The following is a 24,391-nucleotide window of genomic DNA, read 5'->3' as shown; positions in this document are numbered from 1 at the left end:
CACACTATAATAGTCATGGGCTACATCCCATGGAATCCTAGGATTTGTAGTTTGGACGGAGTTATGAGAGGTAGAGAATCCAAAGTACTATACAGGTATAGTATTAGTATAACACACTATAATAGTCATTACTGCATCCTATGGAATTCTGGGATTTGTAGTTGAATCAGAGACACTGGAGGTGGAGAATTCCAAGTACTATACAATTATTATAAAATTATTATAACACAGTAATGGCTGCATCCCATGGAATCCTGGGATATGTAGTTTGTGTCAGAAGTATGGGAGGTGAAGAATTCCAAGTACTATAAAATAATAATAATAATAATTATTATTATTATTATTATAACACACTATAATATTCATAGGCTGCATCCTATGGAATCCTGGGCTTTGTAGTTTGCTCAGAAGCAGTGGAGGTGGAGAATTCCAAGTACTATACAATTATTATTATTATTATTATTATTATTATTATTATTATTATTATAACATACTATAATATTCATGGCTGCATCCTATGGAATCCTGGGCTTTGTAGTTTGCTCAGAAGCAGTGGAGGTGGAGAATTCCAAGTACTATACAATTATTATTATAATATTACTAGCTGTGCCCTGCCACGCGTTGCTGTGGCCTATAGTAAAACTTATCAAAGTTGAGGTAGATATCTGGACTATTATGAAAGAGAGGTCCCTCCCTATTCCTTCCCCCTTTTCCTCCCCCTTTCTCTCCTTTCTTCCTTCTCTACCTCTTTCTTTCTTTCACTACTTGGTTTCATCCTTCTCTCTTTCCTTCATTCCCTCCCCCTTTCTTCCTTTGCCTTTCTTCCCTCCCTGTTTGCTTCCTTCTTTCACTTTTTATTTCCTTTTATTTCACCACCATCATAACAATAACAATAATGCAATGCATTGCCTCCGGGACCTGACACCTCTCCCATTCCCCCTAAAAGGGTCTCATAGGAACAATAGCATAATAATAATAATAGAAATAACAACCTTTACCCGCCACGTGTTGCTGTGGCCAATCTTCCCTCTTTCCCTCCTTCTTTCCCTCCCTCCCTCCCTCCCTCCCTCCCTCCTTCCTTCCTTCCTTCCTTCCTTCCTTCCTTCCTTCCTTCCTTCCTTCCCATCTTTCCTTCTCCTCTTCTTTCTCTATCTCTTTCCTTCCTTCCCCCTTTTTCGTTCTCTTCTGCTGTCTCTCTTTTCTTTCCTTCCATCTTTCCTTTTCTTTCCTTTTCTTCTTCCTCTATCTTTCCTTCCTTCCACCTTTTTCTTTACCTCCCTTTCTCTTTCTTCCTTCTTTCCTTCCTTCCTGTCTTTCCTAGATTTTGACAGGGCGGGAAGGGGCGGGGTGAGGTTTGGAGGTGGCGTGAAGTAAAAGAAGGTAAGATTGGAGCAGGGGAGTGATGGAGCATGGGGTTGCGTGTGTGTGTGCGGGAGCGAGGGGAGTCATGGAGCATGGGGTTGCGTGTGTGTGTGCGGCGGCAGGGGGAGTGGGGTTGCGTGTGTGTGTGCGGCGGCGGGGGGAGTGGGGTTGCGTGTGTGTGCGGCGGCGGGGGGAGTGATGGAGCGTGGGGTTGCGTGTGTGTGTGCGGCAGGGGGGTGTGTGTGTGGGAAGCGGCGCGGCGGGGCTTGGAGTGGGCATGGTTTCCGCAGAGGGAACGTTGGCCGGAAGGCCATGTGCGCGCGCCAGGGAACTTGCGGCTGGGCGCCAATGCGCATGCTCAGTTGTTTTGCCGTTTTGTGAGTGTGTTGTTGTGTTGTTTTTCATTTTGAGTAGATATGTTTGTACCTTGTGGGTTGTGTTATGGGCATGGGAATTTTGGTTAAGTTTCGTTAGGGTTTTTTTTGAGTTTTGTTCTTTTCCCGTTTTGTGAGTGTGTTGTTGTGTTGTTTTTCATTTTGAGTAGATATGTTTGTACCTTGTGGGTTGTGTTATGGGCACGGGGATTTTAGTTAAGTTTCGTTGAGGGATTTTTGAGTTTTGTTGTTTTGCCGTTTTGTGAGTGTGTTGTGTTGTTTTTCATTTTGAGTAGATATGTTTGTACCTTGTGGGTTGTGTTATGGGCACGGGGATTTTGGTTAAGTTTCGTTGGGGGATTTTTGAGTTTTGTTGTTTTGCCGTTTTGTGAGTGTGTTGTTGTGTTGTTTTTCATTTTGAGTAGATATGTTTGTACCTTGTGGGTTGTGTTATGGGCATGGGAATTTTGGTTAAGTTTCGTTGGGGGGGTTTTGAGTTTTGTTTCCTTGTTGGATGCCCCTAACAAATTTATATATATAGATTATAACACACTATAATAGTCATGGGCTACATCCCATGGAATCCTAGGATTTGTAGTTTGGACGGAGTTATGAGAGGTAGAGAATCCAAAGTACTATACAGGTATAGTATTAGTATAACACACTATAATAGTCATTACTGCATCCTATGGAATTCTGGGATTTGTAGTTGAATCAGAGGCACTGGAGGTGGAGAATTCCAAGTACTATACAATTATTATAAAATTATTATAACACAGTAATGGCTGCATCCCATGGAATCCTGGGATTTGTAGTTTGGATAGAGTTACGAGACGTGGAGAATTTCAAGTACTATACAATTAGAATATTATTATAACACAGTATAGGAGTCATGGCTGCATTCTATGAAATCCTGAGAATTGTAGTTGAATCAGAGGCACTGGAGGTGGAGAATTCCAAGAACTATATTATTATTATTATTATTATTATTATTATTATTATTATTATTATGTCATTGCTGAATCCTATGGAATCCTGGGATTTGTGCATTATATGGAATCCTGGGATCTGTAGTTTAATCACGGGTGCTAGGGATGGAGAATTCCAAATACTATACAATTATTATTATTATTATTATTATTAACACACTATAGGAGTCATGTCTGCATCCTATGGAATCCTAGGATTTGTAGTTTAATCAGAGGCACTGGAGGTGGAAAATCCCAAGTACTATACAATTATTATAATATTGTTATAACACAGATGTGGCTGCATCCTATGGAATCCTGGAATTTGTAGTTTGAATAGAGCTATGAGAGGTGGGAAGTTCTAAGTTCTGCAACACTCATTGCTTTACATTCCACTTTAGGCCGTGACTACATCTTATGGAATAATGAGATTTGTAGTTTGGATAGAGTTCCTAGAGGTGGAAAATTCAAAGTACGACAGAATTATTGCACTATCATGGCACTTTTACCTGCATGGTTACATCCTATGCCATCGGGGATTTGTAGTTTGGATAGAGTCACAAGAGGTGGAAAATTCAAAGTACGACAGCATCACACTTCAAATACCATGGCTGCAATGTATGGAATTGAGGAGGTGGAAAATTCTAAGTACAACAGAATTATTGCACTATCATGGCACTTTTACCTGCATGGTTACATCCTAGGCAACCTGGGATTTGTAGTTTGGATAGAGTCACTAGAGGTGGAAAATTCAAAGTATGGCAGCATCACACTTCAAATACCACGGCTGCAATGTATGGAATTGAGGGGTTTGTAGTTCAGTTAAGTGCTATCATTATCACAACCCCTTTAAAGTGCCATGGCTGTCTATCCTATGTAATTTGGGATGTGTAGTTTGGATATAGTCACCGCAACTCCCAGGATGGAAACACTGCAGTTAAAAGGGAATGATAGCGGTATAATTTTGCAGAGTTTTCAGTGCAAAAAAAAAAAAAAAAGGCGGGGCTCACTTTCGCTACAAGGTGAAGCGGGCGAATCGCCTTCCACGGAACTGTCGCCGTCCGGGTCGGAAGCCCCGCCCTCCTTCTCCAATTGGCTGCTACCGCTGTCCTGCAAGGGCGCCTCCTCGCCTTCCTCCATCTCGCCAAAGGTGCCTAAAGAAAAGCAAGAGACAGAAAATTCAGTGGGGAGTTGCATTCTTTGCAGAAATTTTCATTTACAGTAAAAGGCAGCTGGAAAACGTTAGCGACACATGGTCTCTAAAGGAGGGAAAAGAAATAAAGAAAGTTTAAGAACATAAGATGCACTTTGACCCCACTTGAACTGCCACAGCGCAACACGATGTTCTGTGTATAACTAATATGCATTTTATAGAAATATATTTTAATATGTATTTTTATAGAAATACATTTTAATATGTGTATTTATATATTTATTGCAATGTTTATGTGTTTTAATTATGCTATAACCCGCCTTGAGCCATGAGGCAAGGCGGGTTAGAAATAAAATAATAATGCAAAATGAAATGACTATACATATAATATAATCTATCTATCTATCTATCTATCTATCTATCTATCTATCATCTATATAAATGCTCTGTGCATAATGAGTATCTTAAAAACAAAAGAACCAATGAACGAAATCACACCAAATTTGGCGACAAAATGTCTCACTACACAAGGAGTGACCATCACCCAAAAAATTATGATTTTGTCATTTGGGAGTTGTAGTTGCTGGGATTTATATTTCACCTATAATCAGAGAGCATTCTGAACTCCACCAATGATGGGATTGAACCAAACTTGGCACACAGAACTCCCATGACCAGTTGAAAATACTGCAAGGGTTTGGTTGGCATTGACCTTGAGTTTTGGAGTTGTAGTTTACCTACATCTAGAGAGCACTGTGGACTCAAACAATGATGGATCTGGACCAAACTCTACATGAATATTCAATATGCCCAAATTTGAACACTGGTAGAGTTTGGGGGAAATAGAATCTTGACATTTGGGAGTTGTAGTTGCTGGGATTTATAGTTCACCTACAATCACAGAGCATTCTGAACCCCACCAACGATAGCATTGGGCCAAACCTCCCACACAGAACCCCCATGTGGGCCACAGCAACACGTGGCAGGGGACAGCTAGTATATATATATATAGAGAGAGAGAGAGAGAGAGAGAGAGAGAATATATGTGCGTGTGTGTGTGTATGATATATATGTAAGTTATATTTTTGGTATATATATGCTGTATATGTGGTTATATATATGGTATATATATGATTGTGTATGTGTGTGTATGCATGAGCTGCCACAGCTCAGGCTATGCAGTACTGGGAGTCGTAGTTTTCCAAGGTCTTTGGAGTTCAGACTACAACCAGTGGTGGAACACAGGCATGTAAAACAAAACAATACCTATAAGAATACCATATATATATATATACACACACACACACACACACACATACATACATACACACACACACACCATATATGTGGTATATATGTGGTATATATATAGTGTGGGTATATATGTATGTGATATATATATATATATATATATATATATATATATATATATATATATATGGTACGTGTGTGTGTGTGTATGAGCTGACATGGCTCAAGGCTGGGAGTTGTAGTTTTCCAAGGTCTTCAGACTTTAGACTACAACTGGTGGTAGAATGCAGGAATGTATAACAAATCAATACCTATAAGAATACCATATATAATATATTGTATGTGCATGAATGTATGTATATGGTATATATGTGGTATACATATGGTGTGTTTGTGTGTGTTTATGTATGTATGTATGAATGTATATGCACGACTTCCACGGCTCAACGCTATGCACTACTGGAAATGGTAGTTTTCCAGGGTCTTCTGACTTCAGACTACAACCGGTGGTGGAACACAAGCATGTCAAACAAATCAATACTTATAAGAATGCCACATATATATATGTGTGTGATAGAAAATAGGTCTTTTGTGTGTGCCGTGCGGATGCGCCATCCGGATGGAGCGGGTTAACTTTATCAGACCGGGAGCCGCGCAGGCAGGCAGGCAGGCGTGAAAGGGGAAATTAGCCTAACGATGTTTCATTTACAGCGAGCGAACCCGATTTGTTAGCCGGCGATTGTTTCTGAATATTATCAGAGTCTTTTTAATTGTGCTGGAACTGAAATTAGTAGAATTAGAATAAATTGCCTCCCTCTTTCCGCCGCAGCCCCTTTCTTCACGCTCATTGTCGCCGGCTTTGTCTCGATTAGGGGGGCCTTTGTTCTGCCGCGCGTAAATAGACAGGGCCTGGAGTCATTGGGGGAAAGGCGGGGAGGGACCCCCCCTTTGCTATTGGTGGATGATGGGCTCTTGAGTCCCTTGTGGATGATGGGTCCCAGAAAGACCCCCTTGGAGACGGATAAGAGGGCATAAAGACCCCCTTAATTGGGGAGAAAGAGGGGCAACAATTGGGGGGGGGGTGGCATCTCTTGGGACGATCTATATCCACGATTCTGTTCTATCATTGGGACTATATATCCCAGCATAAGAGGAATGTAAATAGTCCCAAGGAAAGCCAATGAATTCCCCAGTTGAGAGACTTTGGATATATAGACTTAGGATATATAGTCCCATATATGCACACAATGGGGTGCTGGCATTCCTTGGGACGATATATGAGATTCTATTCTACTATTGGAACTATATATCCCAGCATTAGAGGGATAAAAATAGTCCAAAGGAATAAGTTCCTCAATTGAGAGACTTTGGATATATAGTCCCATATATGCACACAATGAGGGTGCCGGAATTCCTTGGAATGATATACATCTGAGATTTGATTCTACCATTGGGACTATATATCCCAGCATGACAGGGATAAAAATAGTCCCAAGGAATTCCAGTAAGTTCCCCAATTGAGAGACTTTGGATATATAGACATTGGATATTTAGTCCCACGTACGCACACAATAGGGTGCCAGCATTCCTTGGGACGATACGTATCTGAGATTCTATTCTACTATTGGGACTATATATCCCAACATGATAGGGATAAAAATAGTCCCAAGGAATTCCAATAAGTTCCCCAATTGAGAGACTTTGGATATATAGACTTTGGATATATAGTCCCATATACGCACACAATAGGGTGCCAGCGTTCCTTGGGACGATATATATCTAAGATTCTATTCTACAATTGGGACTATATATCCCAGCATGATAGGGATAAAAATAGTCCCAAGGAATGCCAATGAGTTCCCCAATTGAGAGACTTTGGATATATAGTCCCATATATGTACACAATGAGGTGCTGGCATTCCTTGGGATGATCTATATCTGAGATTCTATTCTACCATAGGTACTATATATCCCAGCATGAGAAAGATAAATATAGACCCAAGGAATGCCAATAAGTTTCTCAATTGAGACGCTTTGGATATATAGTCCCATGTACGCACACAATAAGATGCCGGCATTCCTTGGAACGATACATATCTGAGATTTTATTCTACCATTGGGACTATATATCCCAGTTCCTGGGTTGAGAGTATTATTTCCTGTTTGTGTGTAATGTCCTTACTTTGAAAGTCATTGTTGTACTCCAGAAACTTTGTTTTTGTGGCACAAACTATGCTTAATTGGTTGAGATTCAAGAAAATATTAATTGAAAAGCTATTCTACTATTGGGACTATATAGCCCAGCACAAGAGGGATACTATATCTATAATCCCAAGGCAATACTTCCCTAAGAAAATGCACCCCAAAGAATGATGGGTCCCATTCCAATGGGGCAGCGCATCCGCTCCAGGTTTTGAATTGAGGCTCAAAAGGCAGTTTCCAAGTTGCTGACTCTAGTTTGGGAGATAGCTCAACTATATACATGATGTATTTTTCTATGTATTTTGGAGAAGAAGGATCCAGTAATGTGTGTAAGGAAGAACAAGGCATTATTATTATTATTATTATTATTATTATTTGAAACACAACAAGATGAATCCACAGCAGACACTCTGCTGGCTGTTGTATTATTATTATTATTATTATTATTATTATTATTATTATTATTTCCTAGGACCTCCAGCAAGATTCCATAGCAGTAAATCGTAATAATAATAGATTTATTATTATTATTATTATTATTATTATTATTATTAGAACAAGAAATATTAGTAATATTTTCAAGCATTTCTAGGGATCTCACAGCATTGAGTCACGGCAGTAAAAGTGGTGTCAGACTGCAAATAACATTTATTATTATTATTATTATTATTATTATTATTATTATTATTATTTTCTAGGACCTTTAGCAAAATTCCATAGCAGTAAATAAATAAATAAATAAATAAAGATTATTATTTTACTGACACAAAAACACAGTATGACACAGCAAACAAGATATATATGCCGGATTTCATTTCACAAAATCACAAGTCGAACACTTCCCAAGCGTTTAGGACTGTGTGATGCATTATTATTATTATTATTATTATTATTATTACTATTATTATAGATTATTATTATAAACTTCTACAGTGTCAAAGGACATTTAATCAACTACCAAGCTTGCAAACTTTGTGCTTTGTTTGTTTGTTTATTTGTTAAAAATGCAATACAACTGTCTGGTTTGCTCCTGACACGATAAATAAAAAAATAAATTATAAACTATATTATTATATTATAGATTATAATTATAGAGTATTATTATTATTATTATTATTATAGATTATCATATCATATTATTATAGATTAAGTAAAAAGTAAAGGTTTACCCTGGCATTAAGTCCAGTCGAGTCTGACTCTGGGGGTTGGTGCTCATCTCCATTTCTAAGCCGAAGAGCCGGCATTGTCCGTAGGCACCCCCAAAATGTGGCTGGTATGACTGCATGGAGCGCCATTACCTTTCTGCCGGAGCGGTACCTATTGATCTACTCATATTTGCATGTTTTAGAACTGCTAGGTTGGCAGAAGCTGCGGCTGACAGTGGGAGTTCACACTGAACCCTGAATTCGAACCTGTGACCTTTCGGTCAACAAGTTCAGTATAATATTATAATTATGGAGATGATATAATATTAGATACAATATAATATATAATAATAATAATAGATTATAATATAGAATCATAGAATCATAGTTGGAAGAGACTTCATGGGCCATCCAGTCCAACCCCATTCTACCAAGAAGCAGGAACATCGCATTCAAAGCACCCCTGACAGGTGACCATCCAGCCTCTGTTTTAAAGCCTCCAAAGAAAGTGCCTCCACCACACTCCGGGGCAGAGAGTTCCACTGCTCAACAGCTCTCACAGTCAGGAAGTTCTTCCTAATGTTCAGTTCTTCCTAATTTATAATATCAGTATAGATCATAATATTATTGTAGATTATGATTATGATTATTATAGATTATGATGATGATTATTATTAGAAGACATAGTCGTATTTTCCAGCATCTCCAGCAGGATCCCATATCACTGGGTCAAGGCAGTAAAAGTGATGCCAAACTGCAAATAAAATGTATTTATTGCCGTGTTCTTCCTTATGAACATTTCTGGATCCTAAAATAGAGTCAGCACCTTGGAAAGTGTCCTTCAACCCTTAATTCAAAACCCGGAGTGGATGCACTGCCCCATTGGAATGGGCCTCATTCTTCTTGGGGTGCATTTGCTTAGGGAAATATTGCCTCGTTCTCATACACATTACCGGATCCTTCTCTTCCAAAATGCGCAAATAAATAAATATGAGAGAGCAAAATGTGCTACAGCGGGATGATGTCCTTCCTGCAGAAACCAAGTTTGTGCAGTTCAATAAACTTTGGACCCTCCTTCCAGGTGTTTTGGACTTCAACTCCCACAATTCCTAATAGCCTCAGGCCCTCCCCCCCCCCCAGCCGCTTAAGCTTAAAAGGAAGGGGCCTGAGGCTGTTAGGAATTGTGGGAGTTGAAGTCCAAAATACCTGGAGGGCCTAAATTTGCCCATGCCTGCCTTAAAACATATATATCCTCTGAATGTTCAATATTGATGGCAACTCCCAGCATTCCTCATCATTATCTAGTTCTCAAGGAAGGAAGGAAGGAAGGAAGGAAGGAAGGAAGGAAGGAAGGAAGGAAGGAAGGAAAGACGGGAGGGAGGGAGGGAAGAAAAATGGAAGAAAGGAAAGAAAGAAGGAAGGATGGAAGAAGAAAAAAGACAGAAGGAAGAAAGGGAGGGAGGGAGGGAAGAAAAAACGGAAGGAAGGAAAGAAGGGAGAGAGGGAAGAAAAACAGAAGGAAGGAAGGAAGAAAAAAGGAAAGAAGGAAATAAAGACAGAAGGAAGGAAGGGAAGAAAAACGGAAGAAGGAAGGAAGGAAGGAAGGAAGGAAGAAAATAAAATTGGACAGATGGAAGGGAGGGAGGGAGGGGAGAAGAGAAGAGAAGAGAAGAGAAGAAGGAGATATGAGAGGAAAGCTAGTAAAAAGGAGAAAAGGGAGGTGAGAAAAAGAAGGCGAGCAAGAGAAGAAGCAAAAGGAGAAGGAGTAGGAGAGAAGAGAGGGATGAAGAAGAGAATAAGAAAAGAAGAAGGAAGAGGCGAAAGGAAAGAAAAGGAGAGGAAGAGAAAAAGAAGGAATGGGAGAAGGAGGAGTGGGAAAAATAGAATAAGAAGAAGGAAAAGGAAGAGAGGAAAAGAGGAGAAGGAGGAAGAAGAGGAAGAGAAAAGGGAAAGGAAGGAGGAAAGAAGAAGAAAGGAAAAGGAAGAAAAAGAAAAAGAGGAAGGAGAAAGAAGAAATAAGGGGAGGAAAAGAGAGAAAGGGAAAGAAGAGATGTAGGAAGATGGAGAAAAGAAAAATAAGGAAAAGGAGGAAGAGAACAACATGGAAAAGAAGGGAAAGGAGAAAGAGAGGAAGGAGAAAAACGATGGGGAGAAGACTCTGGAGAAGGAAGCATGCCACTCATCTTTCCTTTTGCCAAGTTTTATGGGTTCAATGGGCCAAAAATGCATTTCATAAAAGAGAAAAGGAGGAGAAGAGAGAAAAGGCAGTTTGTCATTCTCTTCCCTTCCTTCTTCCCTTCCTTCTTTCTTTCTTTCCGTGGGATTTTGCTGGAAGCCTAGAAGGGTTTTATCACCTCACGCAGGCTCCCTCCGCCGGCCTGATCTGTCTATTCTTCATTAAGCAAATACGCCGAAATGGAAATGAAAACATAATAGCTATTTGATTCTCGGCGAGATATTTTGCATATTGGCTCGGTGCTGATAGCGGAATTTCATCAACTCCCTTTTTTCATGCTTTTTAAAAACTGAATTACTGAAGGCTGGCTTTGGCAGAGAAGGGGATGATGAGCCCAGGAAAACTCGCCCGCTTCCAAGAGACTCTGTGGAGACCGATTAACGGGGGCCCTCCCCCCCCTCCCTCCCTCCCTCCCACACGGCCCCCTCCCGGCCTCGTTTTGATTTAAAATACGCAAAAATAAGGGATGGATTTCTTTTTTTATAAAAATGGCAATGATTGTAAGGAAGGCGTTGCGCTAATCGGAGGTGAGGAGGCAAAGTTAACTGTGGGCAGGTGCTCACTGGCACTCCCTCCGCCCTTTCGCTTAATGGAAGGGGAGTTAATGGAAAGGGTCTACACATACACAAATATATACTATTTTTATATATTTCAGAGTAGAAGGAACCAGTAATGTATATAAGGAAGAACAAGGCAATATTTCCTATTCTTACATCCCAAAAGCGGTGGGTTCCATTCCAATGGGGCAGCGCATCCACTCCGGGTTTTGCATGAGGCTCAAAAGGCACTTTCCAAGGTGCTGATTCTAATTTGGGAGATAGCTCAACTTCCTCTCCCCCCCCCCCCATATATGAGATGTATTTTGTAGAAGGATGCAGTAATGTGTATAAGAATGAGGCAATATTTCCTGAAAAAATCCCCCAAAATGCACCCCAAGAAAGATGGGCCCCATTCCAAAGGGGCAGCGCATCAATTCCAGGTTTTGCCTGATGCTCAAAAGGCACTTTCCAAGGTGCTGATTATAACTGATTCTAATTTGGGTGATAGTTAAACTTCCCCATGCCTCTGAGAAAATATATTATATATATATATATACACACACACACACACACACATACACACATATATATATACATACACACATATATATACATACATATATGTGAGAGTTGTAGAAGGATCCAGTAATGTGTATAAGACAGAACACAGTAATATTTCCTGAAAATCCCCCCAAAACGCGCCCCAAGAAAGATGGGCCCCATTCCAATGGGGCAGCACATCAACTCCGGGTTTTGCATGAGGCTCAAAAGGCACTTTCCAAGGTGTCGATCCTAACTGATTCTAATTTGGGAGATAGCTCAACTTCCCCTACCTCTCTGAGTATATATATATGAGAGAGACTTGTAGAAGGATCCAGTAATGTGTATAAGACAGAACACAGTAATATTTCCTGAAAAATCCCCCCAAAACGCACCCCAAGAAAGATGGACCCCATTCCAATGGGGCAGCACATCAACTCCGAGTTTTGCATGAGGCTCAAAAGGCACTTTCCAAGGTGCTGATTATAACTAATTCTAATTTGGGTGATAGCTCAACTTCTCTCGCCCCTCCTCTCTATGAGATGTATTTTGTAGAAGGATCCAGTAACGTGTATAAGACATAACAAGGCAATATTTCCTGAAAAATCCCCCCCAAAATGCACCCCAAGAAAGATGGGCCCCATTCCAATGGGGCAGCGCCTCCACTCCGGGCACTTTCCAAGGTACTTTCATTTAATGCTATTTTTCTATATATTTTGGAGGAGAATCCAACAAACGAACATTACATTTTTATTTATATAGATTACTAGCGGTCCCCTGCCATGTGTTGCTGTGGCCCAGTCTGGTGATCTGGAAAATAAAGTAATGAGAAAGTGTTGGTTTCTAATATATGTAATGTCTTTCTGCTTGTGGGTAAACAGTATTTCTTGTTATTTCTTTGTCAGTGTTGATGTGGAGATTGTCTGGTTTGCCTACTCTGGAACATGAAACATATCATTGTCCTTCTTTAGGGGTCCCTTTCAAATCTTTGATACTGCATCTATCATATACATATATGTGTGTGTGTGAATGGCTGGATGGCTCTTTGTCAGGAGGGCTTTGATTATGTTTTCTTGCCCTGGTGAAGGGAGTTGGACTGGATGACCTTAAGGTAGCATTTCTCAACCTGGGAAGTCAAGACCCCCAGTAACTATAAATGAACTATAAATCCCAGTAACTACAACTCCCAAATGTCAAGGTCTATTTTCCCCAAACTCCATCAGTGTTCATATTTGGACATATTGAGTGCTTATGCCAAGTTTGGTCCAGATCCATCATTGTTTGAGTCTACAGTGCTCTCTAGATGTAGGTGAACTACAACTCCAAAACTCAAGATCAATGCTCACCAAACCCTTCTAGTGTTTTCTGTTGTCAGGGGAGTCCTGTGTGCCAAGTTTGGTTCAGTTCCATTATTGGTGGAGTTCAGAATCCTATTTGATTATAGGTGAACTATAAATCCCAGCAACTACAACTCCCAAATGACAATATCATAATTTTTTTGAGTGATGGTCACTCCTTGTGTTGTGAGACGTTTTGTTGCCAAATTTGGCATGATTTTGTTCATTGGTTCTTTTGTTTTTAAGGTACTCATTATGCACAGAGCATTTATATATATATATAGATAGATAGATAGATAGATAGATAGATTATTATTATTATTGCTATTATTATTATTATTTTCTAGGACCCCCAGCAAGAGTTCATAAGTTATTGTTGTTGTTGTTGTTTGTTGTTATTGATAATAATAATACTACTAATAGTATTATTAGTACTACTAATACTACTATTTGTACTACTAATACTACTATACTAATATTACTATTTGTAATATTTGTAGTATTAGTAGTAGTACTAGTGGTAGTAGTATTTTCAAGCATCTCCAGCAGGATCCCACAGCACTGAGTCATGGCAGTACGTAAAAGTGGTGTCATTAAACCTATAGTGTAGAAAGATGCACGGAGGGCATTGGGATGATGAGAAAGGCCTCCTTGGAAAATCGGAAAGCCCAGGTAAACTTACAGGTAGAAACCCAACCCTTGCCATCTTCGGTTGCCAAGTTCAAGTCCTGACCTTAGATTTCTATCCGTGGCCTCCTTTTGATCTTTGGCTTCCGCTATTCAAGTTGACCCTTGCTCTTTGCAGATCCGGCTACTGCTTCTTGTCATCTCACCTTTCCTGCCTGATCCCTTGAGGACACGCTACAGATCCCAAAGCCAGATCGCTTGGGGGCTTGATCAACCATGGCACCCCAAGTCCTGCCGTTTCGTTCAAGCAATATTGGAGTGCATCTGCACTGTAAGATTATCTGCAGTTGGATGCCACTTTTCCTGGCTTTGGTGAGATACTCTTGGGCTGAGAAAGTGCAGACCTTGTCAAACTACAACTCCCAGGATCCCATAACCTTGAACAAGGGAATTTCAAGTGATGTCAAACTGTACATTTAAGTGTACATTTAAAAGGGCCATTATGTGTTCTGGGTTGCTGTGAGGTTTTCAGGCTGTTTGGCCATGTTCCAGTAGCATTCTCTCCTGACATTTTGCCTGCATCTGTGGCTAGTGGCATCTTTACAGGTTCTGTTGGAAGTGAAGCAAGTGGAATGTACATATACCTGTGGAATAATGTCCAGGGTGGGAGAAAGAACCCTTGTCTGTCTAAAGCAAGTGTGAATGTTGCATTTGGCAAGCTTGATTAGAATTGAGTAACCTTGCAGCTGCAGAGTCAGTCAGTGAGGGTATCTGCATAGAGATAGCCTGACCTCTGTTGCCTGGAGGCATCTTCTGTTTGGGAGGTGTTCACTGTTACTTGATTGCGCAGATACCTTCACTGATTGACTTTGCAGCTTCATGGCTACTCAATGCTATTCAACCTGGCTAATTGCAACATTCACACTTGCTTCAAACAGACAAGGGTTCTTTCTCCTACGCTGGACATCGTTCCACAGAGGATGCCTCCAGGCAACACTGCCCAGGCTACCTCTATGCAGATAGCTTCCATGATTGACTTTGCAACTTAGTGTCTACTCAATGCTAATCAAGCTTGCTAATTGCAACATTCACACTTGATTCAAACAGACAAGGGTTCTTTCTCCTACCCTGGACATCATTCCACAGAGGATGCCTCCAGGCAACAGAGACCAGGCTACATCTATGAAGATTCCCTCACTGATTGACTTTGCAGCTTCATGGCCACTCAATGCTATTCAAGCTTGCTAATTGCAACAATCACAGTAGCTTCAAACAGACAAAGGTTTTTTCTCCTACCCTGGACATTATTCCACATATAATATTATTATTATATAATATTAATAATAATATTTATATTATATTATTAATATTTATATTATATTATATTAATATCGTAATATTAATAACATTAACATTATATTATTAATACACTCCACTTGCTTCACTGCTAATAGACATCTGAAGATGCCATTTGCCACAGATGCAGGCGAAATGTCAGGAGAGAATGCTGCTGGAACATGGACAGACAACCTGAAAAATTAACAGCAACCCAGTGATTCTGGCCATGAAAGCCTTTGACAACATATTATGACTTCCTTGCAAATAAAAGGGGTGGGGATAAATAAGAGGAATGAATAAATCGCCATGTAAATAATACCATTATTGTATCTTTAGGAGAAGCATTATCTATCCAAAAATAAAAATAAAATAGGTGAACGAACCAGTTGTTTATGCAAATATGCCCTAGGTTGTTGTGAGTTTTCCAGGCTGTATGGCCATGTTCCAGAAGCATTCTCTCCTGACGTTTTGCCTGCATCTATGGCAGGTATCTGCAGAGGTTGTAAGGTCAAAGATGCAGGCAAAATGTCAGGAGAGAATGCTTCTGGAATATGACCTTATAGCCCAGAAAACTCACAACAACCCGGTGATTCCGGCCATGAAAGCCTTCGACAATAAATATGCCCTATTCTGTAAATAAGAATTCAATTTTGAAATTCCTTTTCTTTCATAGGCTGGGCCCAAAACAACAAGAGCACACAAGGCAGGTGAATTCTGGCTCCCAAGGAGGACGCTGGCCCTTTATCTCTCCCATTTGCCCCCCCTTTTGCAAGGCTTTGATGGCTCTGCCTTGCAAAAGGGGGGAAGCTGTCACTTGCTCTGCCTCCCTGGTCTCCCAGTCGGTGGGAAAGTTTGGGTCTGTTGCTATTTTCTGGCTCTTATCGGGGCCTTTTATCGCGGAGCTCTTGTCTACATGCCTTGCCTTTCGGATAGTCCAGGGTCTCTCTCTTGGCAGCCGAAGAAGAGGGAAAAAAACACATATCTTCGGTATATATAGATATAGCCAGATAGGGAGTTAGCTTGAGAAGGAAAAAAATTGCAGGATCAAGAGAAAGGTTTATTGTTCCAAATCTGGAAGAATGTTTAATCGGAGAGAAAATGGTCAAAGAATGGCCCAGAGCGCATTGGGCTGATTGTGAGGGCCGCATCTACACTGCTATATCTAATGCAGTCTGAAACTGGGTTATATGGTCAGTGTAGACTCATATAATCCTGCGGTAACAGAGCTGCAAGGAGAGGCAGATAATAAATGCACTATATTATGTTAATTATATTGTATAATATTAATTATATTGCATTATATATACATACATATAGATATAGATATATATATAATCAGTCTGAAACTGGGTTATAATGGTCAGTGTAGACTCATATAACCCAGTGGTACATCACTTAGAGCTGTAAGGAGAGGCAGATAATAAATGCATTATATTATATTATATTATATTATATTATATTATATTATATTATATACACACATACATATACATAGATATAGATACCGATACATATATAATGCAGTCTGAAACTGGGTTATATGGTCAGTGTAGATTCATATAACCCAGCAGTACACTGCAAAGAGCTGCAAGGAGAGGCAGATAAAATGCACTATATTATATTAATTATATTGTATAATATTAATTATATTACATTATATATACATACATATAGATATAGATATAATTCAATCTGAAACTGGGTTATAATGGTCAGTGTAGACTCATATAACCCATCACCTAGAGCTGTAAGGAGAGGCAGGTAATTAATGCATTATATATTATATTATATTATATTATATTACATTACACACACACACACATATACATACATATAGATATCAATTGCTCAATACTATGGAATCCTGGGATCTGTAGTTTTGCAAGATCTTGAGGCTTCTTTGGGTGCATTTGCACTGTCGAATTAATGCAGTCCAGCACCACTTTAATTGCCATGGCTCAATGCTACGGGATCCTGGAAGTTGTAGTTTTGCAAGGTCTTGAGACTTCTCTGGGTGCATTTGTATTGTCAAATTAATGCAGTTCGGCACCACTAACTGCCATGGCTCAATGCTATGGGATCCTTGGCATTGTCGTTTTGCAAGGTCTTCACACTTGAGCCTTCTCTGGGTGCATTTGCATTGTCGAATTAATGCAGGCCAGCATCACTTTAATTGCCATGGATAGATGTTATGGGATTCTGGGAATTGTAGTTTTACAAGGTCTTCAGCCTTTTCTGGGTGCATTTGCACTGTCGAACTAATGCAGTCCGGCACCACTTTAATTGTCATGGCTCAATGCTACGAGATCCTGGAAGTTGTAGTTTTGCAAGGTCTTGAGACTTCTCTGGATGCATTTGTATTGTCAAATTAATGCAGTTTGGCACCACTTGAACTGCCATGGCTCAATGCTATGGGATCCTTGGCATTGTCGTTTTGCAAGGTCTTCACACTTGAGCCTTCTCTGGGTGCATTTGCATTGTCAAATTAATGCAGTCCGGCATCACTTTAATTGCCATGGACCAATGTTATGGGATTCTGGGAGTTGTAGTTCTGCAAGGTCTTGAGCTTTCTTTGGGTGCATTTGAATTGCCAAATTAATGCAGTTTGACAACATTTTACCTGCCATGGCGCAGTGCTATGGGATCCTGGGAGCTGTAGTTTTCAAGCGCCCAGCCACAACTCCCAGGATTCCATAGCATGCGGCCATGGCAACAAAAGTGCATTAACTCTACATTGTAGGAGCATCCAATGACTTATGGGGGAACTGAACAGAATGAAAAAGGTGACGGATGCAAAAGTTGGGTCTATCGCCACCAAAACTATAAAGACACGGGGAGGTAAATACATTGGGAAAGAAGAAAGTCGCCTTCTTTGGAGGGAACACGGAGAACACAAACACAGGACTTTTCTGTGCATCGGAGATAACAGGGCAGGGATAGATGCACCCCTCCCAAAAGATAAGGCCAAGCCGGCTCCCCTGCAGTCAAGCGAGGTCATTCCCACCAGACAGAAAAGTTGGGTGGAAAAAAAAAGGAAAGAAAGAAAAAGAAAGAAAGAAAGAAAAGAAGACAAGACAGAGATGGTCTGGCTGGCCTTCTTTTTCCTCCCAAAGGGAGAACACGAGAAGGAGAGGAAAGGTTAAATATTATGGAGCCTTCAATGATAATAATAATAATAATAATAATAATAATAATAATAATAATAATAATAATGGGTGCCATGGCAAAAGATCTCAGTAGGCATTTGGAAACAATAAACATTGACAAAATCATGATCTGTCAACTGCAAAAGGCCACCTTACTTGGATCTGCGCGCATCATTCGAAAATACATCACACAGTCCTAGACGCTTGGGAAGTGTTCGACTTGTGATTTTGTGATACAAAATCCAGCATATAGATCACGTTTGCTGTGACATACTGTGATTTTGTGTCAGTAAAATAATAATAATAATAAATGGAACTTGGAAAAAGGAGACGGAGGGCCTGATTCTGGCAACCCAAGAACAAGTCATTAGAACCAATGCCATCAAAGCCAGAATTGAAGTCGACAACAGATCCCAAGTGTAGACTTTGCAAGGAAGCAGATGCAACAATAGATCACATCCTCAGCTGCTGCAAGAAGATTGTGCGGACAGATTACAAGCAGAGGCATAACACCGTTGCTCAGATGATTCATTGGAACTTGTGCCACAAATACCATCTGCCGGTGACAAAGAACTGGTGGGATTACAACCCTGAAAAAGTTACAGAAAATTAACATGTCAAACTACTCTGGGACTTCCAAATTCAGACAGACAGAGTTTTGGAGCACAAGACTCCTGACCTCACGATTGTGGAAAACAAACAAGTATGGATTGTCGATATTGCAATACCAAAATTGAAGAGAAACAACTGGAACAGTTGACACGATACAAGGATTTAAAGATCGAATTGCAAAGACTCTGGCACAAGCCAGTCAAGGGGGTCCCAGTGGTGATCGGCACACTGGGTACAGTGCCTAAAGACCTTGGCCTGCACTTAAACACAATCGGCGCTGTCAAAATTACCATCTGTCAGCTACAAAAGGCTACCCTACTGGGTTCCACACGCATTATTCGCTGATACATCACACAGTCCTAGACACTTGGGAAGCGTTTGACGTGGGATCCAATACAGCAGCCAGAAGAGTGATCTTGTTTGCTGTGTATTAATCTTGTTGTGTTTCCAACAACACACTTGGGAAGTGTTTGTTATGTCCAATACAAAAGCCAGCAAAGTGATCTTGTTTGTTGTGTACTAATCTTGTTGTATATCAAATAATAATAGTAATAGCCAAATAATAATAGTAATAGCAACAAATAATAGCAACCAAAACCAACCAACAAACAAATATATGGTTATTATGTTAAGACACTCATGTAATTTTGCAAACTGTTTCTCAACCTTTCTCAAGTTCTACAATGTTTCCTTTCCTGTAAATCAATAGCAACCTTTGCACTGTATGTTTTCTCTAGCCGTGACCCCTTAATCCAGTTCCTCATGTTGTGGTGACCCCCAACCATAAAATTATTTTCGTTGCTACTTCATAATTGTCATTTTGCTCCTGCTATGAATCGTAATGTAAATATCTGATATGCAGGATATGTTGGCACACAGAACTCCCATGACCAACAGAAGTAAAGACTTTCTGTATGTATTTCAGATTTCAATATTAATTTCAAAAATACGTAGTATGATTTTACATAGAATTTGTGCTACATTAGAACAGTATAATGTAGTTTCTGACTGCATTACATGGTGGTTTAGATAAGCCCAGATATTTCTTCCAGAATGAGTCAACAAGCTGTGTGCATCTACACTGTGGAATTAATGCAGTTTTGGCACAACTTTAACTACAAGGCTATGGGACCCTTTTGCCTTCTCTGACAAAGAAGGCTTGGGCAACTCAGTATCCCTGAGAGTTAAAGTGGTGTCAAACTTGGTTAATTCTATAGTGTAGACATGCCGACTCTCACCCCGGAGGAGGTCACGAAACCCAAACCCCAAATAAAAGGACCGTCGGGCTCCTATCTGCATTAGGGAAGATGGGTTAAAGCCAAGAGATAGTGGCGGATACCACCAAAGAGGATGTTGGGCAGATAAAAGGAGAAGAAGAGCCCTCGGCCAGACAGAGAGTGGAGATACAAGGCCCACAAGGGATGTCTCAATCGACGGAGATCGGAAATCTTCTGCCCATAGTGGCTTTTCCCTTCCCTGTGGGGACTGCGAAGCCATTCGGAGGACAACAGTGCATCTACACTGTGGAATTAACCCAGTTTGACTCCACTTCAACTGCTATCCATGCAATGGAATCCTGGGAGTTGTAATTAAGAGACAGCAAGAGATTTTGAAAACGTATTATTTCTATGGGAAATAGGTCCACCTTTGATGCAACCCCATGATCAATGCACAAGTTATCCTCCAATGCAACTTTGTGAACAATGCAAGTTGGCCGCTGAATTGCAATGAAGTCCCAAAAGAAGCATCCCTCCACATCGTATCATGTTTACCACTAAAGGAAGAATTGCATGGGGTAGGAAAGGTGAAAGATTTTGCAAAATTATAATTTCTATTGGAAAATTTATTTATTTATTTACAATAATAATAATAATAATAATAATAATAATATTTATTATACCGCTCTATCTCCCCGAGGGGACTCAGAGCGGTTCCCAGGTAACATCACAAAACATACAAAGTAAAACACCGGGATTGTGGTGCAGCTGGCTGAGTGTCAGCTGCATTAAGATCACTCTGACCAAAAGGTCATGAGTTCAAAGACAGCCCAGGCTGGAGTGGGTGTCCAGACATTGTGTAGCCTGTTGTCGACCTTTGCAACCTGAAAGACAGTTGCATCTGTCAAGTAGGAAAATAAGGGACCACCTTGTGTGGGAGGCTAAATTTAACTAATTTATGAGGCCATAAAGAAAGAAGACTCCGGGGAATGTGGAATGCGGAATAACTTCATCGGTGTCGTTGATGGACGATGAAAAGCAGCAGCTCCCCTGGCGGCCAAAAAACCTTAAATAGCCTTTGTCTGTTAAATGTTGTTTGTCAAACTGGCATTGAATGTTTGCCATATATGTGTTTACTGTAATCCGCCCTGAGTCCCCTGCGGGGTGAGAAGGGCGGAATATAAGAACTGTAAATAAATAAATAAATAAATAAATAAATAAAACGACATAACCATAAGATTAACAAAACAATATAAGCCTCATCCTTCTCAACCCCGGAAAGGGGACTCAAGATGGCTTACACTCGGCAACAATTCGACACCATACATACAAGCAAACAACAATATAACAACAGTTTAAAACAATAGATAAATCGATAAGTTAAAAGCATTTCGTCAAAGCCGTAATGCCATTCCAATTCAATTCCATAAACAAAGTGCTGTAGAGTCTATTGTCCAAAGGCCTGGTCCCAGTACCACAATTTCAGTTTTTTCCCGAAAGACTGGAGGGAAGAAGCTGTCCAGAGGAGGGCGACTAAAATGATCAAGGGTCTGGAGAACAAGCCCTATGAGGAGCGGCTTAGGGAACTGGGCATGTTTAGCCTGAAGAAGAGAAGGCTGAGAGGAGATATGATAGCCATGTATAAATATGTGAGAGGAAGCCACAGGGAGGAGGGAGCAAGCTTGTTTTCTGCTTCCTTGGAGACTAGGACGCGGAACAATGGCTTCAAACTACAAGAGAGGAGATTCCATCTGAACATTAGGAAGAACTTCCTGACTGTGAGAGCCGTTCAGCAGTGGAACTCTCTGCCCCGGAGTGTGGTGGAGGCTCCTTCTTTGGAAGCTTTTAAGCAGAGGCTGGATGGCCATTTGTCAGGGGTGATTTGAATGCAATATTCCTGCTTCTTGGCAGGGGGTTGGACTGGATGGCCCATGAGGTCTCTTCCAACTCTTTGATTCTATGATTCTATGATCTCGCTAGGGAGCGAGTTCCAAAGGCAGGGGGCCACCACCGAGAAGGCCCTGTCCAAGAGAAGTGTCCCTCCATATCGTATCATGTTTACCACTAAAGGAGGAATTGCATAGGGCAGGAAATGTGAAAGATTGTGCAAAATTATAATTTCTTTTGGAAATCAACTCCATGATCAATACACAGCTCGATTGCAAGTTGGCCACTGAATTGCAACTGGGAAGTCCCGAGAGAAGCATCCTTCCATATAATATGTCTATCACTAAAGGAGGGATTGCATGCAGAAGGGAAGGTGAAAGATTTTGCAAAATGATAATTTCTATTGGAAGGAGGTTTCCTGATGCAACTCCATGATCAATGCACATCTCAATTGCAAGTTGATCACTGAATTGCAACAGCGAAGTCCTGAGAAAAGCATCCCTCCTTATTGTATCATGTCTATCACTACAGGAGGAATTGCATGGAGAAGGGAACGTGAAAGATTTCGCAAAATGATAATTTCTATTGGAAGGAGGTTCTCTGATGCACCTCCATGATTAATGCACAACTCGATGGCAAGTTGGCCACTGAATTGCAACTGGGAAGTCCCGAGAGAAGTGTCCCTCCATATCACATCATGTTTTCCACTAAAGGAAGAATTGCATGAAAAAGGGAAGGTGAAAGATTTTGCAAAATTATAATTTCTATTGAAAATAGATTCTCTTCCAATGCAGCTCCATGATCAAGACACAACTCAATTGCAAGTTGGCCACTGAATTGCAACAGCGAAGTCCTGAGAAAAGTGTCCTCCCTACTGTATCATGTCTATCACTAAAGGAGGAATTGCTTGGAGCTGAAAAGGTGAAAGATTTGGCAGAATGATAATTTCTATTGGCAGGACGTTCTCTGATGCAACTCCATGATCAATGCACAAGTCGATTGCAAGTTGGCCACTGAATTGCAACTTTTTTGGTCATGTCAGGAGCGACTTGAGAAACTGCAAGTCACTTCTGGTGTGAGAGAATTGGCTGTCTGCAAGGACGTTGCCCAGGGGACACCCAGATGAATTGATGTTTTTATAATCCTTGTGGGAGGCTTCTCTCATGTTCCCGCATAAGGAGCTGGAGCTGATAGAGGGAGCTCATCCGCCTCTCCATGGATTTGAACCTGCGACCTGAATTGCAACAGAGAAGTCCCAAGAGAAGTGTCCCTCAATGCACAACTCTGTTGGAAGTTGGCCACTGAACTGCATAGAGAAGTGTCCTTCCCTATCATAGCATGTCTAGCACTAAAGTAGGAATTGCATGGCACTCCAAGCAGACTGCTGGGAGATGTAGTCCACTCGCAAGAAAAGGTCCATAAGTCTCATACTTTGCAAGATGTCTAGGAACCCCTGTCTGGCGCCTCGCCTTCACTTTCTCCATTCCCTCCCCAAAGTATTTTGCATCTTGTCCAAAGATAACGTTCCCATCGGTCTAGTAAGTTTGAGAAGCTGATAAGAAGGAGGAAACGCCCAGCCCAGAAGCCAAGCAGAAGAATACAGCACTCAACATATGTATATGTATATTATGCATGCGCCTCCAAGCTACCTGTCAACTTATGGTGACCCTATGAACTTCACTGGTAATTCGTTGGTGGTCTCCCATCCAACTGCTAACCAGGGATGACCCTGCTTAACTTTCAAAACCAAATGGGATCTGGTCTCTTTATAGGGTTAGTTAGGCCTTTGAACTATGTTGTAGTGGTTCCAAAATGTAAACCACTCCATCTTGGAAGAAAGAGGGAATAAATAGCAATGATGATAAAGATGAAGATTCAAAATTGAATCAGATCTTTTGCTTAAAGGATACTGAAGTCTCTATGCGAATGTTGATAGATAGATCTGTTTATTGATTAGTCCACTGACCAATATTAACAATAAAAGACAAAAAAACCCAAAATATAGAGACAAATAGATACTAATCACTATCTAAAACACCTGGAATCGTTAACTAAAATAAATTAAAATGCAATAAAAATTGAGTAAATAGTAAGTTGGGTAACATTGAATTAAATTACAAGATGAAAGCAGGGGGAGAAGGTATATATATATTTATGTATGTTTATATATATATATATATACACACATATATACATCTATATATATATACATATACATATATTCATGCATGCATTTATACATATACAGAAAGATACACACACACACACACATATATACCTACATACCTATATACATGGTCATACATATAAACAAACATACACATATATACCTATATACATACATACATGCATGCATAGATATACACAAACATACACACATACACCTATATATACATATACACACATACATGCATATACATACATGCATATGTATATATATACATGCATATGTATATA

At 40.3% G+C, this 24,391-nt stretch overlaps 1 protein-coding gene across 1 annotated transcript in view; it reads right to left on the bottom strand.

Annotated features, from left to right (window-relative positions):
- ZFPM1 (zinc finger protein, FOG family member 1) overlaps positions 1-24,391 on the bottom strand; it is a 157,553-nt gene that overhangs the window by 79,380 nt on the left and 53,782 nt on the right. The window contains exon 2 of the mRNA XM_060787914.2: positions 3,715-3,858. Within this exon, the coding sequence (XP_060643897.2) occupies positions 3,715-3,858 (144 nt within the window). The remainder of the gene's footprint in view (positions 1-3,714; positions 3,859-24,391) is intronic.

The sequence above is a fragment of the Anolis sagrei genome, chromosome 8, assembly GCF_037176765.1.
Source record: "Anolis sagrei isolate rAnoSag1 chromosome 8, rAnoSag1.mat, whole genome shotgun sequence".
Classification (NCBI taxonomy): domain Eukaryota; kingdom Metazoa; phylum Chordata; class Lepidosauria; order Squamata; family Dactyloidae; genus Anolis; species Anolis sagrei.
The sequence above is the reverse complement of the archived record's forward strand: the minus strand, read 5'-3'. Positions and strand labels throughout refer to the sequence as shown.